General features: G+C 40.6%; 1 protein-coding gene across 1 annotated transcript in view; it reads left to right on the plus strand.

Moving 5' to 3' along the window:
- LOC133991583 (inositol polyphosphate-5-phosphatase A) overlaps positions 1-22,373 on the plus strand; it is a 146,677-nt gene that overhangs the window by 17,833 nt on the left and 106,471 nt on the right. Inside the window, exon 2 of the mRNA XM_062430039.1 lies at positions 20,514-20,555. Coding sequence (XP_062286023.1) covers positions 20,514-20,555 — 42 coding nt within the window. The remainder of the gene's footprint in view (positions 1-20,513; positions 20,556-22,373) is intronic.

Consider the following 22,373-nt stretch of genomic DNA (forward strand, 5'->3'; position numbering starts at 1 on the left):
ATGCTGCCCGACAGACGGCCGGGACGCTGTTCCAGAGAAATAGTGCTTGAAAAATAATGAATCATTTTTAGAGGGTAGGAATAGAACTCTCAGATTTGGCAGTCCGCTGTGCCCCAAAAGTGTTTGCCTCTGCTCAGGTGAATTGCCGTTTTCAGCGTCTGCCTACATCACAGCTCCCACTCATCTTTTGTGATGTAGCAGTGTGTGTTTAAGGTCTTGGAATACCCTCATTTCTCAGTGTATCTGGGTAGATGTGTGAATACTTGCAAAATCGCATTAAGGATTAGAGCAAATTAGATTGATTGTACTGCTGCTGGCTTCAACAATAACACAGGTAGGTCTGTACAGTACCAAAACACCAATACAACATCTATTTTTAGTTCCAAGGCATTTACTACATTGCTAGATAATTTACTGGTCTTCATATATAGTTAAAAGGTTTTTTAGCCATGATTTTTAGCAGAGGTCTGGCTCTGGGGATTGGTCTGGCGGTCATTCGGACCACTACTTAAAACCAGACTGAAATGTCTCAATAACTATTGGAATAAAACGGTCCCAAAGGACGGATCTTAATAATATTGCTGATCCCCTGACATTTCCTCTAGTGCCATTATGAGGTTGATATTTTTGTTTTATGGTGAAATGTTTTGACAAGTATTTGATGGATTATCGGGAAATTTGGAACAGATACAAACTTTTCTTCTTTGCCCCACCAACAGGCCAATGTTTGACTCATGTACATCTACACTGTGGTTTGGTACACATTTCGTACATTGACATACATGGTCCTCAGAGAATGAAGCCAAATGTGAATGACTTTGGTGACTTTTCTTGAAGTGCCACCATGAGCTGGACATTATAGTCTTTTAGTGAAAAGTGTCCACAGCTAGGATTGCCATGAAATGTGGTTCAGACATTCATTGTCTCCATAGGATGATTTGATCCAGCCCAACACTCCAATACTAAAACTAATGACATCCCACTAGACTCAGCTGTATATTGTGTTTGGAGCTAATTAGCAAATGTTTGCATGCCTAACAAACACAGTAAATATTATATTTGCAAGACATGAGCTTGTTAAAACTACATTTTCTTGTTGATGCTAGCATTTTTAAGAGCCACGAGCATGGCTGTAGACTGTAAAGTGTTTTTCCACATAGATCCAACATTGTGATATCACAGTAGACCATGCACCAAGATCAAACAACTTTTGACTTCATTAAACAGAGAAAATATGCGTGAATGCTTGAACTGAAATGTTATGGTCTTTTAGATCAAAGCCTTTTTCATTAAAGACACTTCTTTAGCTCAAAGTAGCATCTATCTATCCCTAATTCTCCCCCCTGTCCACTGTCCTTCTTCCTTCTGTCTTATAAATGACCTACATGTCCACTAGGCCAAGTGTTCTAACTCTAAAATAAGTTAACTCCACTCATGCTGCCAAATGTACGACACACTTGAAATGTCCTCTGAAATGTGGGCTAGCCTCACCACTTTCCCAACTGCTGCTCTGTGATGTCAGTTCATCAGAAAGTTGCAAAACTGGATTGTGAAATTATTTAAGCGAGTCATAAAAAATAGTCAACTTAAATTGCCTAAAAAGGAAAAATAATCAAAGGAAATCATGTATGCCTTTGTTCTACAGTGATCTTACCAGGGCTGGGCTCAAATACAGAGTACCCATGTAACTCAAGAAGAATGATTCAGAGAGTTCACATACAGTGTAGTGTCATGGGGAAATTCATCAGTAGCATCAGCCCTTCCATACAGGCTCTTGGGCAGTCACTTGAACATTTTTACTACTTCAGCAAGCCGCTCAGCCATCTTTAAGGAGCGTGTCGTGTGTCTTAACATCATTGCCCGGTCCAGGTTTTAACCACTAAAGCCCGTTGTGGTGTTCCTGAGGCATGACTCCTGCACTTCTGGGTTCTGGGTTGAGGTCTGAGGAGCCCAGGCACTGTTGTAGTAGAAAATCAAGCGCCCTCTCTACTGTTTATTTTGTAAGTCGGCTTTTTTGGCACACTATGAAGGTCAATGCCGAGGGGAACCATTAAATGAGAGGACTACGTGGGAGATATATCTCGATTTGGACATGTTTTGGACATGTTTTTTCCCCGCCGTTTAAAGAATGGAGGAGAGTCTGGTTTGTCCCGTTTTGGGCTTGCCCGATGAAGTATGTTGGATTAAAGCTATTTTAGTTTGACACGGATCCCCATGTTGATTTTTCTGCTCTACATAGTACACGTTGACATAAAGAATTGTTGCAGGTCTTCTCACAGACATTTTAATGGGGGTCCTGGTGGAAATGGAAACTGACCCTTGTTACTCGCTCTTTTTTCTTTCCTCCCCTCCTTTTTTCCCCCTTTCCATTCTCACTCTCTCCCTTTCTCACTCTCTCTCTCTCTCTCGCGCTCTCTCTCTCTCTCTCTCTCTCACTCTCTCTCTCTCTCTCTCAAGCACTCCCACAGCAGGAAGAACCCAATTATAGAGATATCAGGCCCATGCTGAAAACGTGATAGCCTGTGAAATGTCTTCGGCGTCACACAGAGACAATGTTTGTCCTGCCCCAGTGCAAACAGGATGCTGTGTGCAGGAGAGCGGCGCGAGATAAGAACAGACAACGGCAAGTGGGAAAGACCAAAAAATACGACGACCAAGGGGTTAGAGGATAGAGGACGGCATTGACAGAGGGAAGGAAAAAATAGCAGAGACTGATGATTCATGGATGAGTTATTGATGACCCGAAGAAAGAAAGACAGAGAGGCAGGGCTGTAGTACAGTTACAGTATCAGCAGAATAATGCAATTCTTGTACAGGAAGTAGGAGGGTACGCGCCGCCACTTGAAGGAAACCCAACTTGTACTACAAACAGTGTCTTCTGTCTTCTCCTCCTACTCTTAACCATTTCCTGTTACTTCCTCCTTAGATAATAGTTGACGATGACTTTATTTACCGGGGAAATCTAAAGATGATCGGTTGATCTGGCATGATACTTTGTCCTTTTTTTAGCAGAAAACAAAAGGTCAGACTCAAGGCGTTGACAAAAAGAGATACTGCACACAGAGATACTGGCGACAGGGACTTGTACTACAGGTGAAATGACGTGTTATTCTCACACAGGAACAGATTACAGGATGATTATGGCGCTCTTTATTTCCTCTAAACCATAGATTATTCAGTCATTCAGTGGATTTATCTGCAGGGGTCATTTTGTTCCTAATGTAGGCTTTAAGATAGAAATTAAGGATTAAAATGTGGGTCGTGTTGCAGTAAAAGTTCCAAAATGAGTTTTCTGTTTGTAATAAAATAAACCCCAGTATCAGTATCAGAGTGTCTTTTAAGATGACTCAAAAAACACATTAGACCTAGTCATGACAAAAAACCTCTCACATGAATATCCACTACAGCTGCCAGGGTCAACACTGATTTGATTGTTTAATCCGTAAAACACCAGAAAACAGTGGAAAGTGCTCATCACAATCTCCTTCAGCTCAAGCTAATGTCATCATTGTCTTGTTTGTCCAAAAAACAGCTCGAAATCCAAAGACAATCAATTTGCCATAATGCAAGACCATAAAAAGCAGCTCATTCTCACATTCGAGAGTCTAGAACCACTTAACGTTTTGCTTAAAAATAATTATGAGAATAGCTGCAGATGAGTTTTCTGGCAGTAATTTACTAGACTAATTGCTTCAGCTCTAACAGATTTATTGATGCCTAAATATTTACTTTTACAGTCTCTCATTTACATGTTGTCAAACCTCTCCAGACTCACCTTTAGTCAACATACAGAAAATTAAATATGAACAGAAAGGCTATTGTGAGAGTCGCCGAATTGCACTTTCTGTCATGAGGGAAATGATTGATCTTGCTTACAAGGGAAGCCATGATTGACATATTTAATCAATAGCAACAGTAAATAGCATTGCATGTTAATAGCCTAGAAGCCTGTTATTCATATAACCAGAGAGAAGGCTTTTATTAGATTGTATTTTTGCAGTTGCTGTGACATTTGTCTTTCGTGGTAGCTCTCAAGATTAAGACCGAATGTCCTTCTTTGCTTTTGGTCGAATCGATACAAGTAATGGTCCCTAACACCGAGACACAAACCCCAGAATCAATATCATAATCATTTTTAGATGTGGACCTTATACACAGACATGCACCAACAAAAAAACAGAACTTAAAAAAAAAAATAGCTCTACATACTCATCAAAGATTTCTGTGCCTCTAGAGATGGAAGGTATCTGAGTGAGTTTTCAAAGCTCGATAAAGTAGAGCAGGCCTTTTCATGTGGAATCTGTGACAGCCTAATTCTGTCTCTCTTTATTCTGTTACTAAATTATGCATGTGTTTCTAAGTGTGTCCCTCAAGATGTCCTCGGGCTCTTCGGGCTCTGAGCACCTCACCACTTGTTAAGGAGTTTCTGTAGTAGGAGTGTAACGTTACGCAGCTCAGTATTTTCCTTGGGTTTTGGGGTCACGGTTTGGTACGATGTGGGTACGGCAGGAAAAACGAGAGGAACTTTTTTTTGTCCTTTTATTGTGAAAAATGTAAACATCCAACAATGGCTCATTGGCTAGAACTATTACTGAAAGAGTTTGGTTTTGCTGCAGTGGAAACTATTACTGAAAATGAAAACAACCTTGCTCTTTCCTGAAAGGAGTCAGTCGACCTGCTGACAGTTGTTTTATGCTGATTTATGGTCACTCAGAACTGGTTCTCACGCCATGCTGTCCGACCACACTGGAAATGATTCAGTCCGCACTCAAAGGTGACCGTCACAGGAAGGGGAGGGGGGCGAGGGAGATGTGATATTGCTTAAATACTGAGATAACGGTGCATATTTTAATAGTAATGATGGCAGCGACACTACATGAGCATTAGTAACCAGGGTAACCTGGCTAAGCTTGCAACCATACATCCATAGACATGATTTCAGATAAGGGATACACTGCCAAAACATGGTGGGTGGAACTCAAACACTAGAATTGTTGTTCTGCACGTCGAAGTAATGTATTGTTAAAACTATTTTGACTGTGATAATTTGGGTCAGGGAGCATACCAAACTGAGGAAAGTCGCGTACCGAACCGAACATCCTGAACTGAACGGTTCAGGACAAATACATGCATATACATTATCTACTACTACTTCTACTACCACTACAACTACCACTACTACCACTACAACTGCCACTACTATCACTACAACTACCACTACTATTACTAATGTTTATTATCTGGTGAAAGTTGCACCAGTGACCCTGATGAAAGAGGCCATAGGCTGAAATGTGTTGGTGTCATAATAAAGTTGCTCTCAACACTGCAAGTGTTGCTGAAGTTTTTGATCCTTACTTTTCTCTAAGAATCTTACAAATACCTGAAGTTGTGCAAGAACCCCTTTTCCACTAAAACTAAAACTCTGACCAATCACCACCATCTGCTGAAACAGCTCCTCTGTGCTCACATGTTCATGGTAGAAAAATAAATGAGTCAAGCAGCCAAAGGAGTCAATTTTTCTGTTGTGCAACTTTGAGGGAAGTCCCAATAGTTCTTGGGAAAATAACCTATAATGGCAACAGAGTTATTTTTAGAAAATCCCTGGCAAGATTTTAGGCGTTATAAATATTGAGCAGATACGCTCTTTGTTGGGCGCCTTGATAAAGCGACTTACTCTGCAACACAGCTACCGACTCTGCTTCCTCTGTTGAATTACCCTGGCAGGAGCAAATTAAACAAGGATTAACCTTCAGCACTGCATCTGACATAGCTTTTAAATCTCACACGAAATGCATTTTCCACTCTAAACAATAAGAAATCCTCCCAATTCTCATAGTGGTTGCCCTACTGATCTATTAATGTTTATGTAGAAAACCTCAACATAGCACATTTTCAGATTCTCTCACTTTCTTTGTAATGCACAAGGCTTCCACGCCCTCGTGCTTGAGAGCCTTTCGTAGGGTATTGTTTGAGTGTATAAGATGTTCTACTTGCAGTGACAGTAACCAGGCCCATGCAGCACTTTTATTAGATCTTTCAATTACTCAGTGCCATGTGGAACATTGTTTGATTCTTCAGGAAAGTGTCTGGGGCTTGTAAAAGTTGAGGTTTTATTTCCTTTTCCAGAGAAGTTGCCCACATTCAGATGTGGATGTTCTTTGCTACAGCCTCAGCCTTTTACTGCTAATGAGCTACTTCACTGGAAGTGTGAAGGAGCCTCGCTTAAGGACACGTTGCTGCACTTTGTCATTTTAAAGGAGAAGACAACATGAGTCATTCACTGTCAGCCTCAGATACAGCTGCCATGGGTATTCTGCCTGGTGATGTTACAAAGAAAGAACCCATCTCCTGTATATACCCTTTGGTTGAGAAGAAACACATTACATGACGGCCATTAGTTAATGTCTTTAACAGGTACAGAGGAGTTGGTCAGGATTGTTTTTTCCTTTTGTGTGACAGATCTGAAAGGTATTAGGAACCTACTTTAAATAAACACCATACCCTTTGCCCTATACTCAGAATAGAGGCTGCTAATAGATTTCAGCCTTGTTTCATGATGGTATGTTACCCCTTGTTCAGAGTAGAGGTTTCTGGCATTATTTCACCTACTTCCAAGGTGCACAAACAAGGGAAAAAAGTCTACAAAGGTCTAAAAGGATCAAAGCTCCAGCAACACTTGTAGTGACTGATGAAGGCTGCAAGCCAGAATGCGTTGGTCTAACCATAAAGTTGTTCTGTATACTACTAGTGTTGCTGGAGCTTTGATCTTTTTATATTACCCCTTGTTTCTCAGAATAAGCATAAAACATCAGGGTAGACCTAGTTGCTTGAGACGGGAACCAGCCAAATTCAGGTCGAGCCCTCTTCGGAATCATTTAAAATGTTGTAAATGTGAAATGCTTGTAATCTCCAAGGGTTAGAGCTCAGGAGTTCATAGATGCATAAAAAGCCATAAACGACGCCACCCAAGATCAAGTCAGTCAAGAGATGAAGTCTAGAAAATGTATTGAGTTGGGAAATTGTTGTTTGTAGTTATTCTCTGTGAACGTCAAAAAAAAAGAAGATAGATTGATAGTACCAGTTTGTCATTTGTCATGTTCACTAAATCGTCCACGTTGTGAACAGATTACTGTTCACTCTATTGAACAGTAGAGATAGAGTAAGCAGGGTTGTGGAACAAAGTGAGTGTTTAATCAGATGGCGACTCAGCAGGCTGTTTCACTATGGATAGTCTTCATCTGTGGTTATTCGTGACTTGTAATGACAGTGCAGTGGGTCTGGGTGGCATCTGAAACACTAGACACACCCTTCCTCTCTCAGCTGTGGTGTGTTTCCTTGTTATTAAGCAACTTTTTTTATTGTGTACACACACACACACACACACACACACACACACACACACACACACACACACTCACACACTCACACACTCACACACTCACACACTCACACACACACACACACACACACACACACACTCACACACACACACACACACCAACACACACACACAGAGAGAAACACATTTGATGATTCATAGATTCCTTTGTGTTTTTTGTAGATAGCCTAATTGCGGAAAGGAATAATGGCTTACGTGCTTGACTAAGATTGTAAAACTTAGATTGTACTGGTAAGAGACATAAAGCCTGGCAAGGAGGATTATGACAGTTGGCTCTGACTAGAGGTATAAATCACGATATGATATTATATTGATTCTTTGGACAACAATATAAATTTCATTGCTATCACAAAGTCTACTATGATATGATTTTGATTCAGGTCAGGGGCCTGAGATTGATATGAGATGATGTCATATACCCATCTAACACAATCAGATACATTTATATCTACTCACAAAAATCTACTAAAATGAATAAAGGATAAAAATAGACCTCCTGTTGTTCACTATAAAGTACTATAAAACATAAATGAAAGAACCTCAAGTTGCCAATTTTTACACATTAAACATCAGTTAGAACTGTTGGTCCACTCTTTCTAATCCACATAAAAAAAAGACATTTCATTTGTAAGTAGTTAAGTAGTTTTTTAGGCTTGTATCATCGCTTACTGTGGGATCTCGACTAGAGTCAAGTATGTCCTTCAGTGTTCTTGTTTGAGAGGTTTTTCTTAAAACCCCCCCACTGATCGACATGTTCATGAAACAAAACATTACTTTCGGAGCGGAGAATGTCACCCATAATGCTAAATTAACACTCAGAAAGTACACTATTACCAGGATGCAGAGGTATGTTTTGGCAAGGTTTGCCAGGAGCTCAGTGTGTTGACTTTTCCACAACTCGAATACATTACCTCCCAGAATCAAAGATGCAGTCTTTGTACTTAGCAACTTTAGCATGGACTCTCTCTCTCTCTCTGGAGGTCTTGACAGTCTGGTTAGGCTCTACAGGGCAGGAGGTGTCACCACAGAGAGAAGGTACAGAGAGTGCCTTTGACTTCTCGGAAACAGGAACTTAATCTAAAATGACACAAGGCTTGATTATAACAGGAGACAAAATATCTCTTTTGTGCACTCCAAACACTTGTTAGCTGATTATTGATAAACTCATTCACTTGTTTATAACATTGAGTCAATAACACTTTACACCAAAATCATCATTCTGTAGATGATTAAAACAAAAATACACACACACACTAGCAAATGGAAAGCATCTCAACACTACATAACTACAACTTCATAACCTCATGTATGAGGTACTGGAAAGTTGCCTCTCTCTCTGCCCCGCTAACAATTGGCAGCCTCCTGAACCTTTTGTCTAAGGCAGATGCTCTATGTAGGACTTGCTGTACGTCCACATATCGCTGTTCAAGCCCCCGGTCCATAGTCTGCTTCATCATCATGTTATTAAAGCATAGTCTTCCTCTGAGGTACTGAAATACTCTAACAGTTTAGCTTTAAGTGGTGCAGTGACAGACACAGTGGGCTGATCTTCCTCATGGTGGATGGTGGTGGCACTTTTCACTGGTCTGGATAGTGTAACCACCAGCGTATGCTCATGTCGTGTTTTAGTTTGTCTGTGGTCACATAGGCTTCTGTTGTACGTGACGTCCATCCATCTGTAGTGATAGGGACTCATGCTGCGTTCATTAACTCACAGTTAATCTAATCCTTTGGGGCTCCTGTTGCTCAGAGGTAGAGCAGAGTTGTCCACCAATTGGAAGGTCAGTGGTTTGATTCCTGGCTCCTCCAATCTGCATGTTGTGCATCTTGTGCAAGACACTGAACCCCAATCTGCTCCTTAAGTGTGTGAATGAGCATTAGAAATTCCTCCTGATGAGCAGATTGGTACCTTGCATGACAGTGTTTGCATAAAGAAAGCTGGTGAGCAGGTATCTGACATGTAAATGCTAGAACGAGCGGCAACGCTGTTTTTCTTTTATATCTGCCCGGCCAGGTTTGTTGTGTTTCCTGAGTATTTAATCTCATATTGGCATTGTTTACATATGGGATGTGCTTTGTATATTGACCTATCTTTTCTCCATAATCCAAAATGTTTCCACACTGCTGATTGATTGATTCCAGAGAGGGGAATAAATAAACTCATTGTCTTTTCCTTGGCTGCTTGCCTTTTTATCTGCATGGCATTGGCACTGTTTGAATGTTTATGAAGGAGGTGCGCTTTGATGGCAATGGTGAGACAGATGTGCCATGAGAATTTCAAATATAGGCGTGTCTTAAAGATGATGATATTGAATCATTGATCACTGAATTGATACATTGATCCAGATCAATGGATCATTACACCTCTATCTTAGTTATTGTTAATGGTGTAAAAAAAATAAAGTTTTAGTTAATTCTAAATCTTAAACAGACTTCTATATGGTTATAAATTGTGAATAAAAGGTATATTTGTTTCGTATATTTTCTGTTGAAAATATCTTGTCCTGATAGCACTGTAGAAACACCACTTTCTTGACCAAAAGACCAAAACATTGTTTAGCCACATAGTAGCAAGAGTATGGCCATTATGTACTGACATACTGAGTATATGGAGTTGTAGTAGAGAAACAGATTATGCATATTTGAACATTATACTACTCTGCTTTTTAATTTGACATTTATTTATTCAGGGAAGTTTGGCAAAAGACAGAAAGCCTCTCTTTTGAAGGAACGCCCTGATCACATTCACACAGTTAAACTCATTCACACCTGGAAGCTGCCCAGTACAACCACAGTCTGATCTGCTACTGAGCATCTCTACTGAAGCAGTGAACTTCAGTGGTGGAATTGAGGGAGGGAAAAGCGCTGCTTTTTCATTTCCCCCAACCCAGAATCATCCTGCTGGTTCAGAGGATTGAACAGACGACCTTCCGGTGACAAGCTCGCTTCTCTAACCTTTAAGCCACAGATGCCCCAATTTTATTACTATTCAAATCCATCGTAACCACAGTCAGACCACAACTTCTGTTCCTCGTTCAGACTCTGTGATCACTTTCACAGCTTGCTATAGGTGAGTTTCTGATAGATTAAAGGTTTACTGTAGATGTTGTGTGACTTTAAGTAGCACCTCTACAAAGGGAGCCTGACAAACCCCCTGTGGATTATTTTTATGCGTCTTGTGGAGACAAGTCCTGGCTTTCATGGAGTGCTGCATGTGCCTGACCTTTATATACACACACACACACACACACACACACACACACACACACACACACACACACACACACACACACACACACACACACACACACACACACACACACACACACTCACTCATGCTTACATGCACTCTGTATTCAAATCAAAATCAATATAGATTCTAAAAACCTTGATATTGATGCTTGAATCATGTGCATCCTTTGCAGTCAGTTTGGCCGCGTTAACTTTTTCAACCACCGCAAGTGTTTCTGTAGTTCAGCTCACAGCAGCTGGGGAGCCAGTGGCCAGTGGTTTGGCGCAAATTATGATTCTAACTTTGTAGTGTGTGTCTATAAGTAGTGCAGTACTGTTTTTTGAATTGCCACTTTAACAACAACCCTCATTTCTGCATCTGTGTGTATGCATTATCATACCATAACTGCAGGGTTGAAATAAATGTGGCATGAAGAGGGGGTGTTATTATTACAATTTTAATTCTCTGCGTTATAATTCTGCAACAAGCTTAATGGTTAACATTTGTTTGGCACATTTTGATGTACAATTTTAAATTTAGCCCTATGCTGACAAAGTCATACAGTATTATACACATAAATACTTAGTAACCCCACCTTTCTCTGGTGCTTTACCTGGAAATTGCTCTATCTTCAAGGTTCCTGTTTGACTTCCCTCTAAAGATGTAGTGAAGTACAGTACAGAAGCTCTCTGCATCATATTGTTGGAGGGAGTGTGCTGTCTGTGTTGAGTAACACATGGCAGAGGTGTGAGTGGGAGAGCTCACACTATTCAGATAGTAGCACAGCTCTGTCGATTGCTGAGCTGCCTTTAGCCTAGTGTGTGTTGCATGTGAACAGCTTTCAGTATTGAGTTTCATTATAAATATCCTTGATTTTCATCTGCTTCTTATATAGAGTAAACTGAATTTGTACAGAATTGTTGACACCTGTGAGAGAAACACATGTTGAAGTGATTTTAAAGCACTGCCGAGTGTCACACAGCAACACCTGAGACCTTTACTGTGTCACCTTCGACAGATATCCATCCGTCTAGAAGGTGTGTGAGCTTTCGACTGGTAGTGTAAAGGGAGCACTGCAGTCTCATGCACTGAGGAAAAAAAGGCTGTCGAACCACACAGCTGTGGTTGCATCGAGTGCTGTAATTTCCTGTTTTCTGATGACACTCAATCTACACAAATCCCAGCTGATTGCAGTGATGATTTACACTTAAATAGGGTTGGGTGTGCGAACATTTACAAGAACACTACTTTTCTCAGTTCCTTTGTTCATTATTATACTGCAACTATCATTCTCTTTATGTTGAGTACATGCTTTTTCTTCTACACATAGTGTTTCTCTTCATGGTAGAGGACTATAAAATGTACACCATCTAGTCTCTGTCAGCCAGTCTGTCACTCTCAAAGCTCTGAGTACTGTAACCTCACCTGCACTCGTCCAGTGATACCTCTTCATCCATCCTAGAGTTTCACACAGATTTTAAAATTATACAGTTTTATGCAAGGTAGCAGAGTAGTAAAGCTTTTAACACAAGTTTGAGAAACAAAAACTCCATCACCCATTCTCTGTAACATCTTCTTTCTATTCAGGGTCATGAGGTTATGTTTCCCATCAGGCATTGGGTGAAATGTACGTTAACACCTTCCGAAGTTCGCCGGCACTAAATAAGTGTGCATGAGAATCAATTGGTTGAGCAAAAAAACTCAACAAATCAAACGGAAACCAACATAGTACTGTCTTATTTAGTTGTGGTTACTTACTCAATTAAAAATATCACAAGACAACTTTGCAACAACACTCAGATAGCCATCGCACACTTGATTTCCTGCTAAATGATGGTACACAGCCAATGCTCAAGGTTTATTGTTGTATCTGATCCGGTTGAAGATTTCACCTGTTGCAGGTTTCTTGCTCAGAAACAGTAGGGGGTGCTGATCTTTTCTGATACAAGGCCCCACTAAATGTATAACTCATCTGAGACCAAACTAGTACTGTAAATTTAATCTGTTAATATAGTAATTTAACACCAGGCTGGAAAGCAGTGTTTCTTCACCCTGTATGGTTGAAAGTCTGTTGTATTGGTTACCATCAGTCCCACCAGTAATATCATGGTGTACTGAGACCTAGTCATCCAAACCTTATTGAAGTTGGATGATATTTAAATACAAGAGTCCAAATTTCAAGGGTAGTACAGACATTGTTGTTTGGAAACTGAAATCCATCCAACCCTCCTTCATACCAGTGTAAATGCAGGGGTTTGTTTGAAGTGTTTTCCGACCACGTCTAAAAGACAAATTGCTCATGACCGTTCCAAAGATCTCACTCTAAGATGTGGTGAAAAGGGCGAGAATACTATAATAATTGTTATACTAGGGATAACGGCCAGCATTTTCGGTCTGTCTTCAAAGGAGTTCATTACGTTACATACCGGCTGTACATGGACGGAAGTAGTTGTGTGAAGAATGACAAAAAGTTTGCTCTTCTGTTTCTGAAAGTCGACATATAGTAGGACGCAGCCCCTTCTAATTCTGATGTATAAATGGTGTGAGGGCGTACGGGGGATGTCAAACACTTTTTTAGATCGAAGAGACTCTTTAATTTGAAGGATACTGACGCCTTAACCCTCCTCCGTACTTCCATACCTTATCCGCCACAAGGGAAAAGACTTGTCTCTGGAGTCGGATCTAATTCAGTGTTTTCTCTATGTGGGTTTGCGCTAATTAATTCCATAATAAACCTCTTTTTGATTTGAAGTTACATAAAACACTGAAGGGACACACCTCAGTGTCATCCAGCCACCAAAGAGCAACCGTGTAGCAGAGCTCTTAGGGGACACTGACATCGGCAGCAACCTGTTGGGCGACAGCGGGGCCAGCCAATCGGCCCCATTCCACTGCTGATTCTCCAGCTGCTCTCCTTCCTCCCGTCCCCTCCCCTCAGTCGATGGCCTCCATCTAGGCAGGATATTTTTAGGCAGCTGCTTGTTCCCCTGAAAGTCAATAACCTCCTTTTTCTAACAGTCTGTCAACACACATAACACACACGCCGCCCATGCACAAGAGCTGTGCCACTTGGGTCAGAAAAAAACAGGGCTTTGACGTGAAAGGCCTCTGCCCACTGCCACTGCTAAATTTTAACATCTGTATTTCGGTATTTGATTGTGATCTAACAGCTAGCAGCTTTTCATCGTTATTAGATAGTTTGTTTGCATTGATTACAAGGAAATAAAATCCTGTCATTAGGAGATAATGGCTGTAATTGAGCTGTGTTTGGAACGATATCAGTCTCTTTACAAAAGATGTTTTTTGTGAGAGGCTGTTGTTTGGAGAAGCATTCCAAGCCTTCCCAGTAGTCAAAGCCGTCACTGGTTTTATTCTCTCATTTTGAAAGGCAAATGAGGTGGTTAGGAGTTGAAAAAAAGGATGCGTTTCTTCTCATAATGCCCAGCTCATAGTTTGTGTGTTCAGCTCGGACACGACTTACGCAGCATGTGTTCGAAAGGGTGTTTTTCATTCGGTTCTCTGAAAGGTCATTCTGACAAGCATTTTTAGATATTTTGCATATCTGAGCTGACATGGACGGCTTGAAAGAAAACAATTGGAGGTGATGCAGAAGTGGCAGAATCTGGCAGGGAATCTAGTTGTAACGATTTGTGATGATTGGACTCAGTGAAATATGATTTTCATATATAATTGAAATATTTGCCCTTCACACTGCTGCCTTCACAAAAATGCAAAAGGGTATCAGGGTGGATGAATTGAGTATGACTGCTGGCTTTACAATCTCAACAGTAAAGTGCTATGGTAGTACAATTGCCTTTTAAAAACTAAGGAATACTTACACCTCTCAACAAAAATTGAACCAATGACTCCCTCAACCACCAAAATGAAAATGAACTAATCCTGTTATTGCATGTGGCTGTAGAGCTGGCAGGGCTCTCCGTCAGTATCATGCAGTTTGTTGAATTATATATTTATATTAGAATTGATCACACACTGTCTTGACCTTAATCTGAATCGATTGATATAAACGTTTGATTAGATTATACAGACACGTGGGGATACATTCTTCCTTGTGGCTAGGGCTGAATGATTTCATCAAAATAAATATCTGATGTGTTTTTCAGACCTGTTATTGCGGTTTATAACTTTAGACAATCACAAGATTACAATTCATTGTTAGGGGGACATGAATATCTGTACCAAATATAACATTCAGTGTGTGTTGAGAAATTTGACCTGCTGGTGGCATTAGAGGAAACAATAGGGGATGACCAAAGTCTGTAGGATTAATCCTCTAGGGGAACATGAATGCCTGTACAACATTTCATGGCAACCTTTCTAATTGTTGTTGAGATATTTCAGTGTGGAAAAAAGTGGTGGATTGCCATACAGCTTTAGAGCAACGTCCCAGACTGGCTAAAAATGTCAGAAAATGACACGATGTCATCAACAGGGTTGTTTATGTAGAAGAAACCAGCTGTGCTGACTCATGGAATGAACTTTGATAGTCATCCTATCAGCTGGTTAACTGGTCACCAAAGCGTTCACCTCTTACAGCTTTTTAAGATGTTACCAATGTCATTTTTATAGCAGCTTTTCAATTCACTTTGTTATTTTAATATAAAATTGACGAACCATTCAGCCACCTACTCATGGCTTTACTTGTGTAGTATTAAATATTGGCTCTAAATGTCTACTGTCAGCAGATTCCATTCAGAAACCTCCTGTATCGGCCCACATCGTTCACACTGGTGTGTCAGGCACAGCAGATAAAGGCATCCGACACATGGCACATGCATGTTACATTTAAGATGCCTTTCAAGCGAAGTGGAACACATGTGGAGAAGGTTGATCTACTTCAGTCACTTCCCTGAGAATGTCTATTGAAATCGTCTAGTGCTGTCCCCATGCGGCCCCAAACAGGCCAGATTACAGCTGCACTCTACCTCGATTTGTTGTACCTCAAATGCAGCTTTTTTAAATTTTTCTGTGGTAGACCTGTGTGTGTCTAGTATTAGTGCCAGGTGTAACCAAGCAACCGTTGCTTTTTTAAGACTACTCATTTCCACTCTCGTATTTTCAATTATGAGGTTAGATGCTACAGAGCAAAGTTTTCCTTTCGACTGTATTTCTTTTACCCCGTGATGACCTGCAGCTCTGCTCCGAGAAAGTGAGAGTTGACCAGCCTTGTTGGGAGCGAGAGAATAGCGCAATTGTTAAGGAGAAGACGGGAGGATGAACAAACGTTAAGCATCAGCAAAAGCTAATGAAAATAATAATATTGAAGTTGAAACGGAGGACCGAGAGAAAACAGCATGAGGATTATTGAGTAGGAGGAGAAGGAGGAAACTCATGTGGTGGCCATGTGTTCCCAGCATATAGCCACAGGGGTCTTTAACGGGGGGCGGCCCTTTGACGTAATATCCCCCCACCAATCTCAGTTTAAACAGCCCGCTGTAATACAAAGCTGGACCGGGGAATGCTGGAACACCGTCAGCTAAAGAATGCCTCACTGAGGAGCCAGAAGAGGAAAAACAGTGTGTACACTTCAGGTTGTGACCTCTGAGGCTCTGCATTCGAAAGAAGATTGTGACCCCTGCATAACCGGCAGGGCTACACGTTACTGCTTTTGCACAACAGAAATTTTAAACAAGAGAGGATTGTCACCATTTGTTGCATATACTATAGTAGCTGTTATCTTGTGAAAATAATCTTCTTTTGATTAATCACTTCCTGTGAGTAGACAGACACCAACCTTACACCAGAAGTATATTTTTTGCAAATAGGACAGGCCTACTTACTACTACAACAGAACATAACATGTTATTTTCTGTTTTAGCCTCACTTTGTGGTTTTGAGTAATGAGTCAGTTCAGTGAATGACAAACAAAAAAGAAGATATCTCGCATACATCTAGCGCCATGGAGTCCTACACATACTTCTGCTTTTGCCTCTGAAACGTATGAAGTCCATCTTAAAAGAATTAGGCTGGTTACAATGTTCTAGTTACTTAGGATCATTTACATGTTCACTGTTTGTAGTTTTCAGTGGGATTATTTGCAGTAGACTATATTTCAATATAATGCATCAGACAGTGGTAAGTTTCAGTGGCAGATACTTTATTGTATAACCTCGGCACATAAAACTGATTGACACTGTTTGGAGTAAGTCTGAAAGGGTGAACAGACCTTTTAACATACCTTTTAAGTAGGTATACCTACTCAAATATGTTGCCCAGTACAGCTTTAATGTGTTGTCCGAGATCATTCACATTGTAGAGTGTAACTACTGTGTTTGATGACCAGCTTTGGTGCTTTGCATGCTATTGGATATATTCAAAGATTGGACATTTGCAATTTGGCAAATACCTTATCACAACATAGTCAGATCTACCCTTGGTTCCCAAAGAAAGTTTTATGACGTTGTCCCAGTTGAAAGTAGAGCTGATGGGTTAAAAGTCGGCAGGTTTTATTGACAGATCAAACTGAAACGTCTTGTCATATTCAAATTCACTTTCCTGTCAAGTTTGTGCTCAAAGCAAATTCTTTGATTCTAACTCTTTGCCTGTTGGACTTTGGACAATTTTAAGATGCCTCTGTTTTGTCCACAGTTCAACATTTACGGTCATGCTTATCAAGAGTGCACGAACACCTATAATCTACATCATGGCCAACGAGATTTTCAATAGATTTTCACTACAAACCCCCAAAAAAGAGTGTCTTAGTTCTCCACGCTGTCTGAAAAGTAGGCCATCGATTGAGAAAAGCGAGGCACTGGGGAAAGAAGAGAGAGGAGGTGGAGAGAACTAAGCGAGTGAAAGTGCCAGTGGAGGAAGAGGAGGTGTACGCGGAGGAGGGGGGCGGGGGGAGGAAGGGTATGGGTTTATTTTTACCTCTCTGCCAGTATAGCCCCACTTTCTAATTAACTGCAAATTAAGATGTGATAAGATGAGGGCGGTGGCAAAGTTCCTACAGATATAGCTCGCTGATGAGAAGACTCGGTCTGCACTCCCTTCCGCTATTAGCCCACTTTCTGTCCGGGGCATCGGGCCTCCGAGGGGCCCCCGCTGGTCCTCTGAGCCACCCTGGCAAGGTCATCGTGTGTTCAACCAGAACGGCAGCAGTGCCACAGCTGGGTCAACCTAAATCTGAACGCTCTAGAAAGATCTACCAAGCTGCTGGAGCTGTTCTGTCCTGTTCCACGTCGATTTGATCTAGGACATGTATTCCCCAGATGAGATACTTTAAGACTTGTTTATAAAACTGTTAACAGTGCGGTTTTATTGCCTCAATACCATAGTCACCCCTCCGTCAAGCCACTGTTTCGGTTCGTGTAGAGTCCACTTGTGCACTTGCAGTGAGATACTGTTTAGAGAGAAATCCGTCACTCTTGAGCCCTCGCCGCTGAGTGTCTGTGTGATATGAGTGTGATACACAGGAAACCTTTGAAATTGCAGAGAGTGCAGCTCAAACAGCAGGTCCTAGGAGAAACAACTGATGGAAAGAGCTAAAAATAACCGCGTGATTCGTCAAGGGCTGTGATGGTTACTGTACACTACGAACACAGGGATCGCAACACTTCAGAGGATTAGGATCAAAAACCTGTTACAGATTTAAGAGTTTGGCGAACCACTCGCCAATAAGCCCACCTCCGACTCAAATGCAACAACCACCACGTGCACCGAGCCGTTAAAACAGCAACACCCCATCAGCCCGACCTTTCAAATGTAAAGAAAATGTACACTTCTGACTTCTGGTTGGTTCTTTATAACATTAACACAGGTAGTCAGGTGGCAAAATCTATGGTTTGAACCTTTTTCTGTTCCTCTGTGTGCCTGTCTCCGTCTTGCTCTCTTTTTCTCTTCCTCTGTCCATGTGACTAATGACAAGGTCCAGTGCTTATGTCCTTATATAGACCTATGCTCTGTCTGATCTGGCTGAGGCTGGGACGATGGTACACACACACACACACACACACACACACACACACACACACACACACACACACACACACACACACACACACACACACACACACACACACACACACACACACACTTGCTATGTCTTGAGACATTTAGGTGCCCCTGGAAATGTCAACTTATATGAGGGATAAGCTCTTGACCACATTTATTATGTCAGTATAGTAGTGTCATATCTGTGGAGAGTACAGGTGTGCTATTTTTAGTTCATTGTCATACATTTTGGAGTTGTTAGCAGTCATTTTCACTTCAGCATTGCGGTGGAGATACTTTTACTTTACTAGAGTTAGATGAGAAGATTGATAACATTGTGCTTTAAGTGCAGATCCAGAGTGGGAACACAATAAGATTAGCACAGCATAAGGCTGGAAGCAAGGGTGGAAACCGCTATTAGCTAAGAATCAGGAGTATCTTGTCTAATTTGTACACAAGCAGAAATGTTGAGTAGCAATGAGTGTTTTATGGGGAGTTACACGCCGTAACGAACAACACCTGGGTGCAGTGAATTCCAAGAGTTTCTATCACAGTGAGAGGTTGCCTGGCAACCAGCAGTATAGTTGGAGATGCTGTGTACAGCATTTCCAACTATGCAGTGTGCCTGGTGGACAGATACACTGTTGTTCAGCAAGATAGTGTAACAGTTTGTTACTCCCCCTAAAACCACTTTTAAGTAACTGCCTGTATACCATTTAAATAAACAGCTTTAAATTAGACACTTTTGAGCTTTTTTCCTTCTTCTTCCAGTTTTAAACGCCTCTCAGCTCCAGCTCAGTCACTCACACACACACACTGAGAATGCTGTTACTCAATGAACTTTCACTTTATTTTTTACTTCCTGTTTTACTGGAACATACCTTGACCGGTTGATGTAGGTGTCACTTAACATGTCTGCTGCAGATTGTTTAGATCTTATAGATATCTGTCATGAATGGTAAATAATGGATTTTGCTGCATTTTGCATTTCCCAGTAAAAAAAGGAAAATAGAGTGCTACTTTTTGTTAATCAATGACACATGCTCACTTGAATACAATTAATGTCGGAAGTCTATGTAGAGACATTTTAAAAGTGAAAGTAAGTCATAATAACCTTAAAATGTTTTTGTGTATATGGTCGTCATGGCGACTAGGTATCTGGTGTGCTTTGATGCCATCCAAAGATGCGTCGACCTCTGTAATATATTAGGCTTTTGTTACAGATACCAGCAGAGCCTGCACATCCCCTTGCGTTTTCTTATTATAGGCTGGTCTTGTTAGGACAAATTTCCCAACACACACGCATGCACACACACACACACACACACACACCAGTCGTTCATCCGACCTAGTTATCGACATAGGGAGATCTCTCCTTAAATGGTAGACTGCCCAGGGCCCTGTCTCTGTTTCCACCGCACAAAGTAAATGAAGTCCAGGCCTGGGAATAGCCTTTTAAAGTGGAGGAGAGAGAGAGAGAGTGAGGGAAGAGAGGGAGGGAGTGAAGGAGGGAGGGAATGACAGATACAGCCAGAGCAAAAAAAGGTAACAGAATAAGAAAGAGGAGGCTTGCCGATGCCCCGCAGCGCATGACTGCTGACCCTGAGAAAGACATACTGTTCTTGGAGGGAGGCAACTTCCTGTCATCAGATGCATATATAAGATAGAGTGTATGCATGTGTCTAATCTGTCCTCTGTGTCTATTATCACTGAAGTGTGAGAATTTATATCAGTCATACATGACTTAACCAGCATGAACGAAATTTTAAGACACTACCCAGAAATTAAAATATGCTTTTTTCCCCCTTTACCTGACTCAGGGAATTACCTGTGATTTGAAACGATTAAAAAAACAAATGTTGGCCCTGATTAGTAAGATGAATGATGTCACTAATGGCTTTTTTCTCTTTTTTTTCTTCTTCTTTGCAGCCTGAAAATCTGCAGAAAACATGGCTGAGGGAGTTTTACCAGGTAAGTCATACTATATCCAACCTCGTTTAACCTAATTTTAGTTTAATTTAGTCCAATTTACTGCTGCTGAAACGGGGAGCTGTTGCTTTACACAGTAAGGTAAAGTCAATTCAATTGTTCAATTGTAATTTACAAACATAATTTCCTGTATATATGTCATAGTTTGAGTGAGTTTTTTCTGAAACACACAAATAGAGAATACATTTTAAGGACATTGGTTTTCATCATTACTAAAAGCATTAAAAGCAATCCAGACTTCATGTATTATACTGCACTTTTTAATATTGCAGCATCTGTTGCTATAATTTGTAATCTCCTTATTTCTCTACATCATTTAATCCAGTTTCCTACATTATTAGTAGTGTGGATGTGCATTGAATCAACAGGGCTAGCATGTGTTTCTAAAGCTTCATGCACTGTCATTGGAACGTGGCCACAACCCTCGAGGCTAGTTCACTTGACTTTCTTTTTCAGATGAAGTCCTGTAGATTAAGTCCACTGAAGACATGCGTCCTCTCTTTCGTGCAATAATCTGCTTCCACTGTGATCTGCCAGCAAAAGCAGCCCTTTAGAAAACTGTATATTTATTGATATATCTTCATTATTGAACTGATTCTGCCTTTAAAAAAAAACAAGAAAATCTTGCAGACTAATGTCGGGTTAAGCGGCTGTGACATTATTCACCCTGTTTTCACCCCTCTCCGCATGCATCGCTCTGTTCAGAAAGCAAAAAAAAAAAGAAGCTTGAGCTCAGTCATGTTTCATATCTTACCTTTTCATCTACATAGGAACCCCTGACTAACCACAACTCTTTCCACTGGGGTAAGGGAAGTGAGGCAACTAAAACTCTTGACTGCTGTCTGAAAGTGAGAGACAAGAGAGGGTGAGGTAGAAAACAGAGAAAACAGGTAGTTTCGAAATATAACCAAAGATTTTCTTAACAAAACTGGATGTGGATACGGAAAAGCGACTTCAAAATACAAGTATACATTCTGTATAAGATCTCCAGAGGGCAGATTCATGCAGGCTGGAGCAGCTCACGCTAACTGAAATTTAAATAAATTTTGCTTATCTGGTCAAAATTAAAATTACCAAAAAGAAGAGTTTAAAGCGTTATTTTTCTGCAGTGATAGCACCCTCCATATTAGTGTGATTTTGAATGAATTTCTGGGCCCAGTGGCTGTAGTTGGATTTGTACAATATATATTAAATTTCTTTAATTTTAACAGTCACACAGGCAGTTAACCAGCTGGGGAAAATGTTTTTAACCATTGCTTAGTCTCATAGGTGATTTGGTTAGAGCTGCTAGAATGACTCGCTTTAACCCTTACATACTGTTCATATTTACTGCTCTATACATAATTTCAGAACCACAAATCATTGGTAAAATGCTGCAAATCATCAGTCATTAATACATTTGTGATTAATCCTTAATGAAGCTTTCAGAGAGGGTTTTTATTTTTTAATAAATTTGAATTTTTTCCATGTTTGTATATTCTGGGTCACATGGGGATAAGTCATCAAATTTCTGGCTAAAAGGAACGTTTTTATGGTATTTATTTCTTCTCTCAAATGATTAGTCAACAGATAGGAAATTGATCTCCAACTATCTTGATAATTGATTCATTTTTTTTAGTAATTTTTTAAAGGAAGTTTCAGCTTCTTAAATATGAATATTTCTGGTTTCTGTAGTCCTTGATGATACTGTAGTACTCTGAATATACAGTATTTGGGTTGAGGACTGTTGGACTGGACAAAACAAGACATTTCAGGTTGCATCTTAGGCACAATTAATACATTAATCAAGAAAACCATCAA

This window comes from Scomber scombrus, chromosome 12 (genome assembly GCF_963691925.1).
Source record: "Scomber scombrus chromosome 12, fScoSco1.1, whole genome shotgun sequence".
NCBI classification, from domain to species: domain Eukaryota; kingdom Metazoa; phylum Chordata; class Actinopteri; order Scombriformes; family Scombridae; genus Scomber; species Scomber scombrus.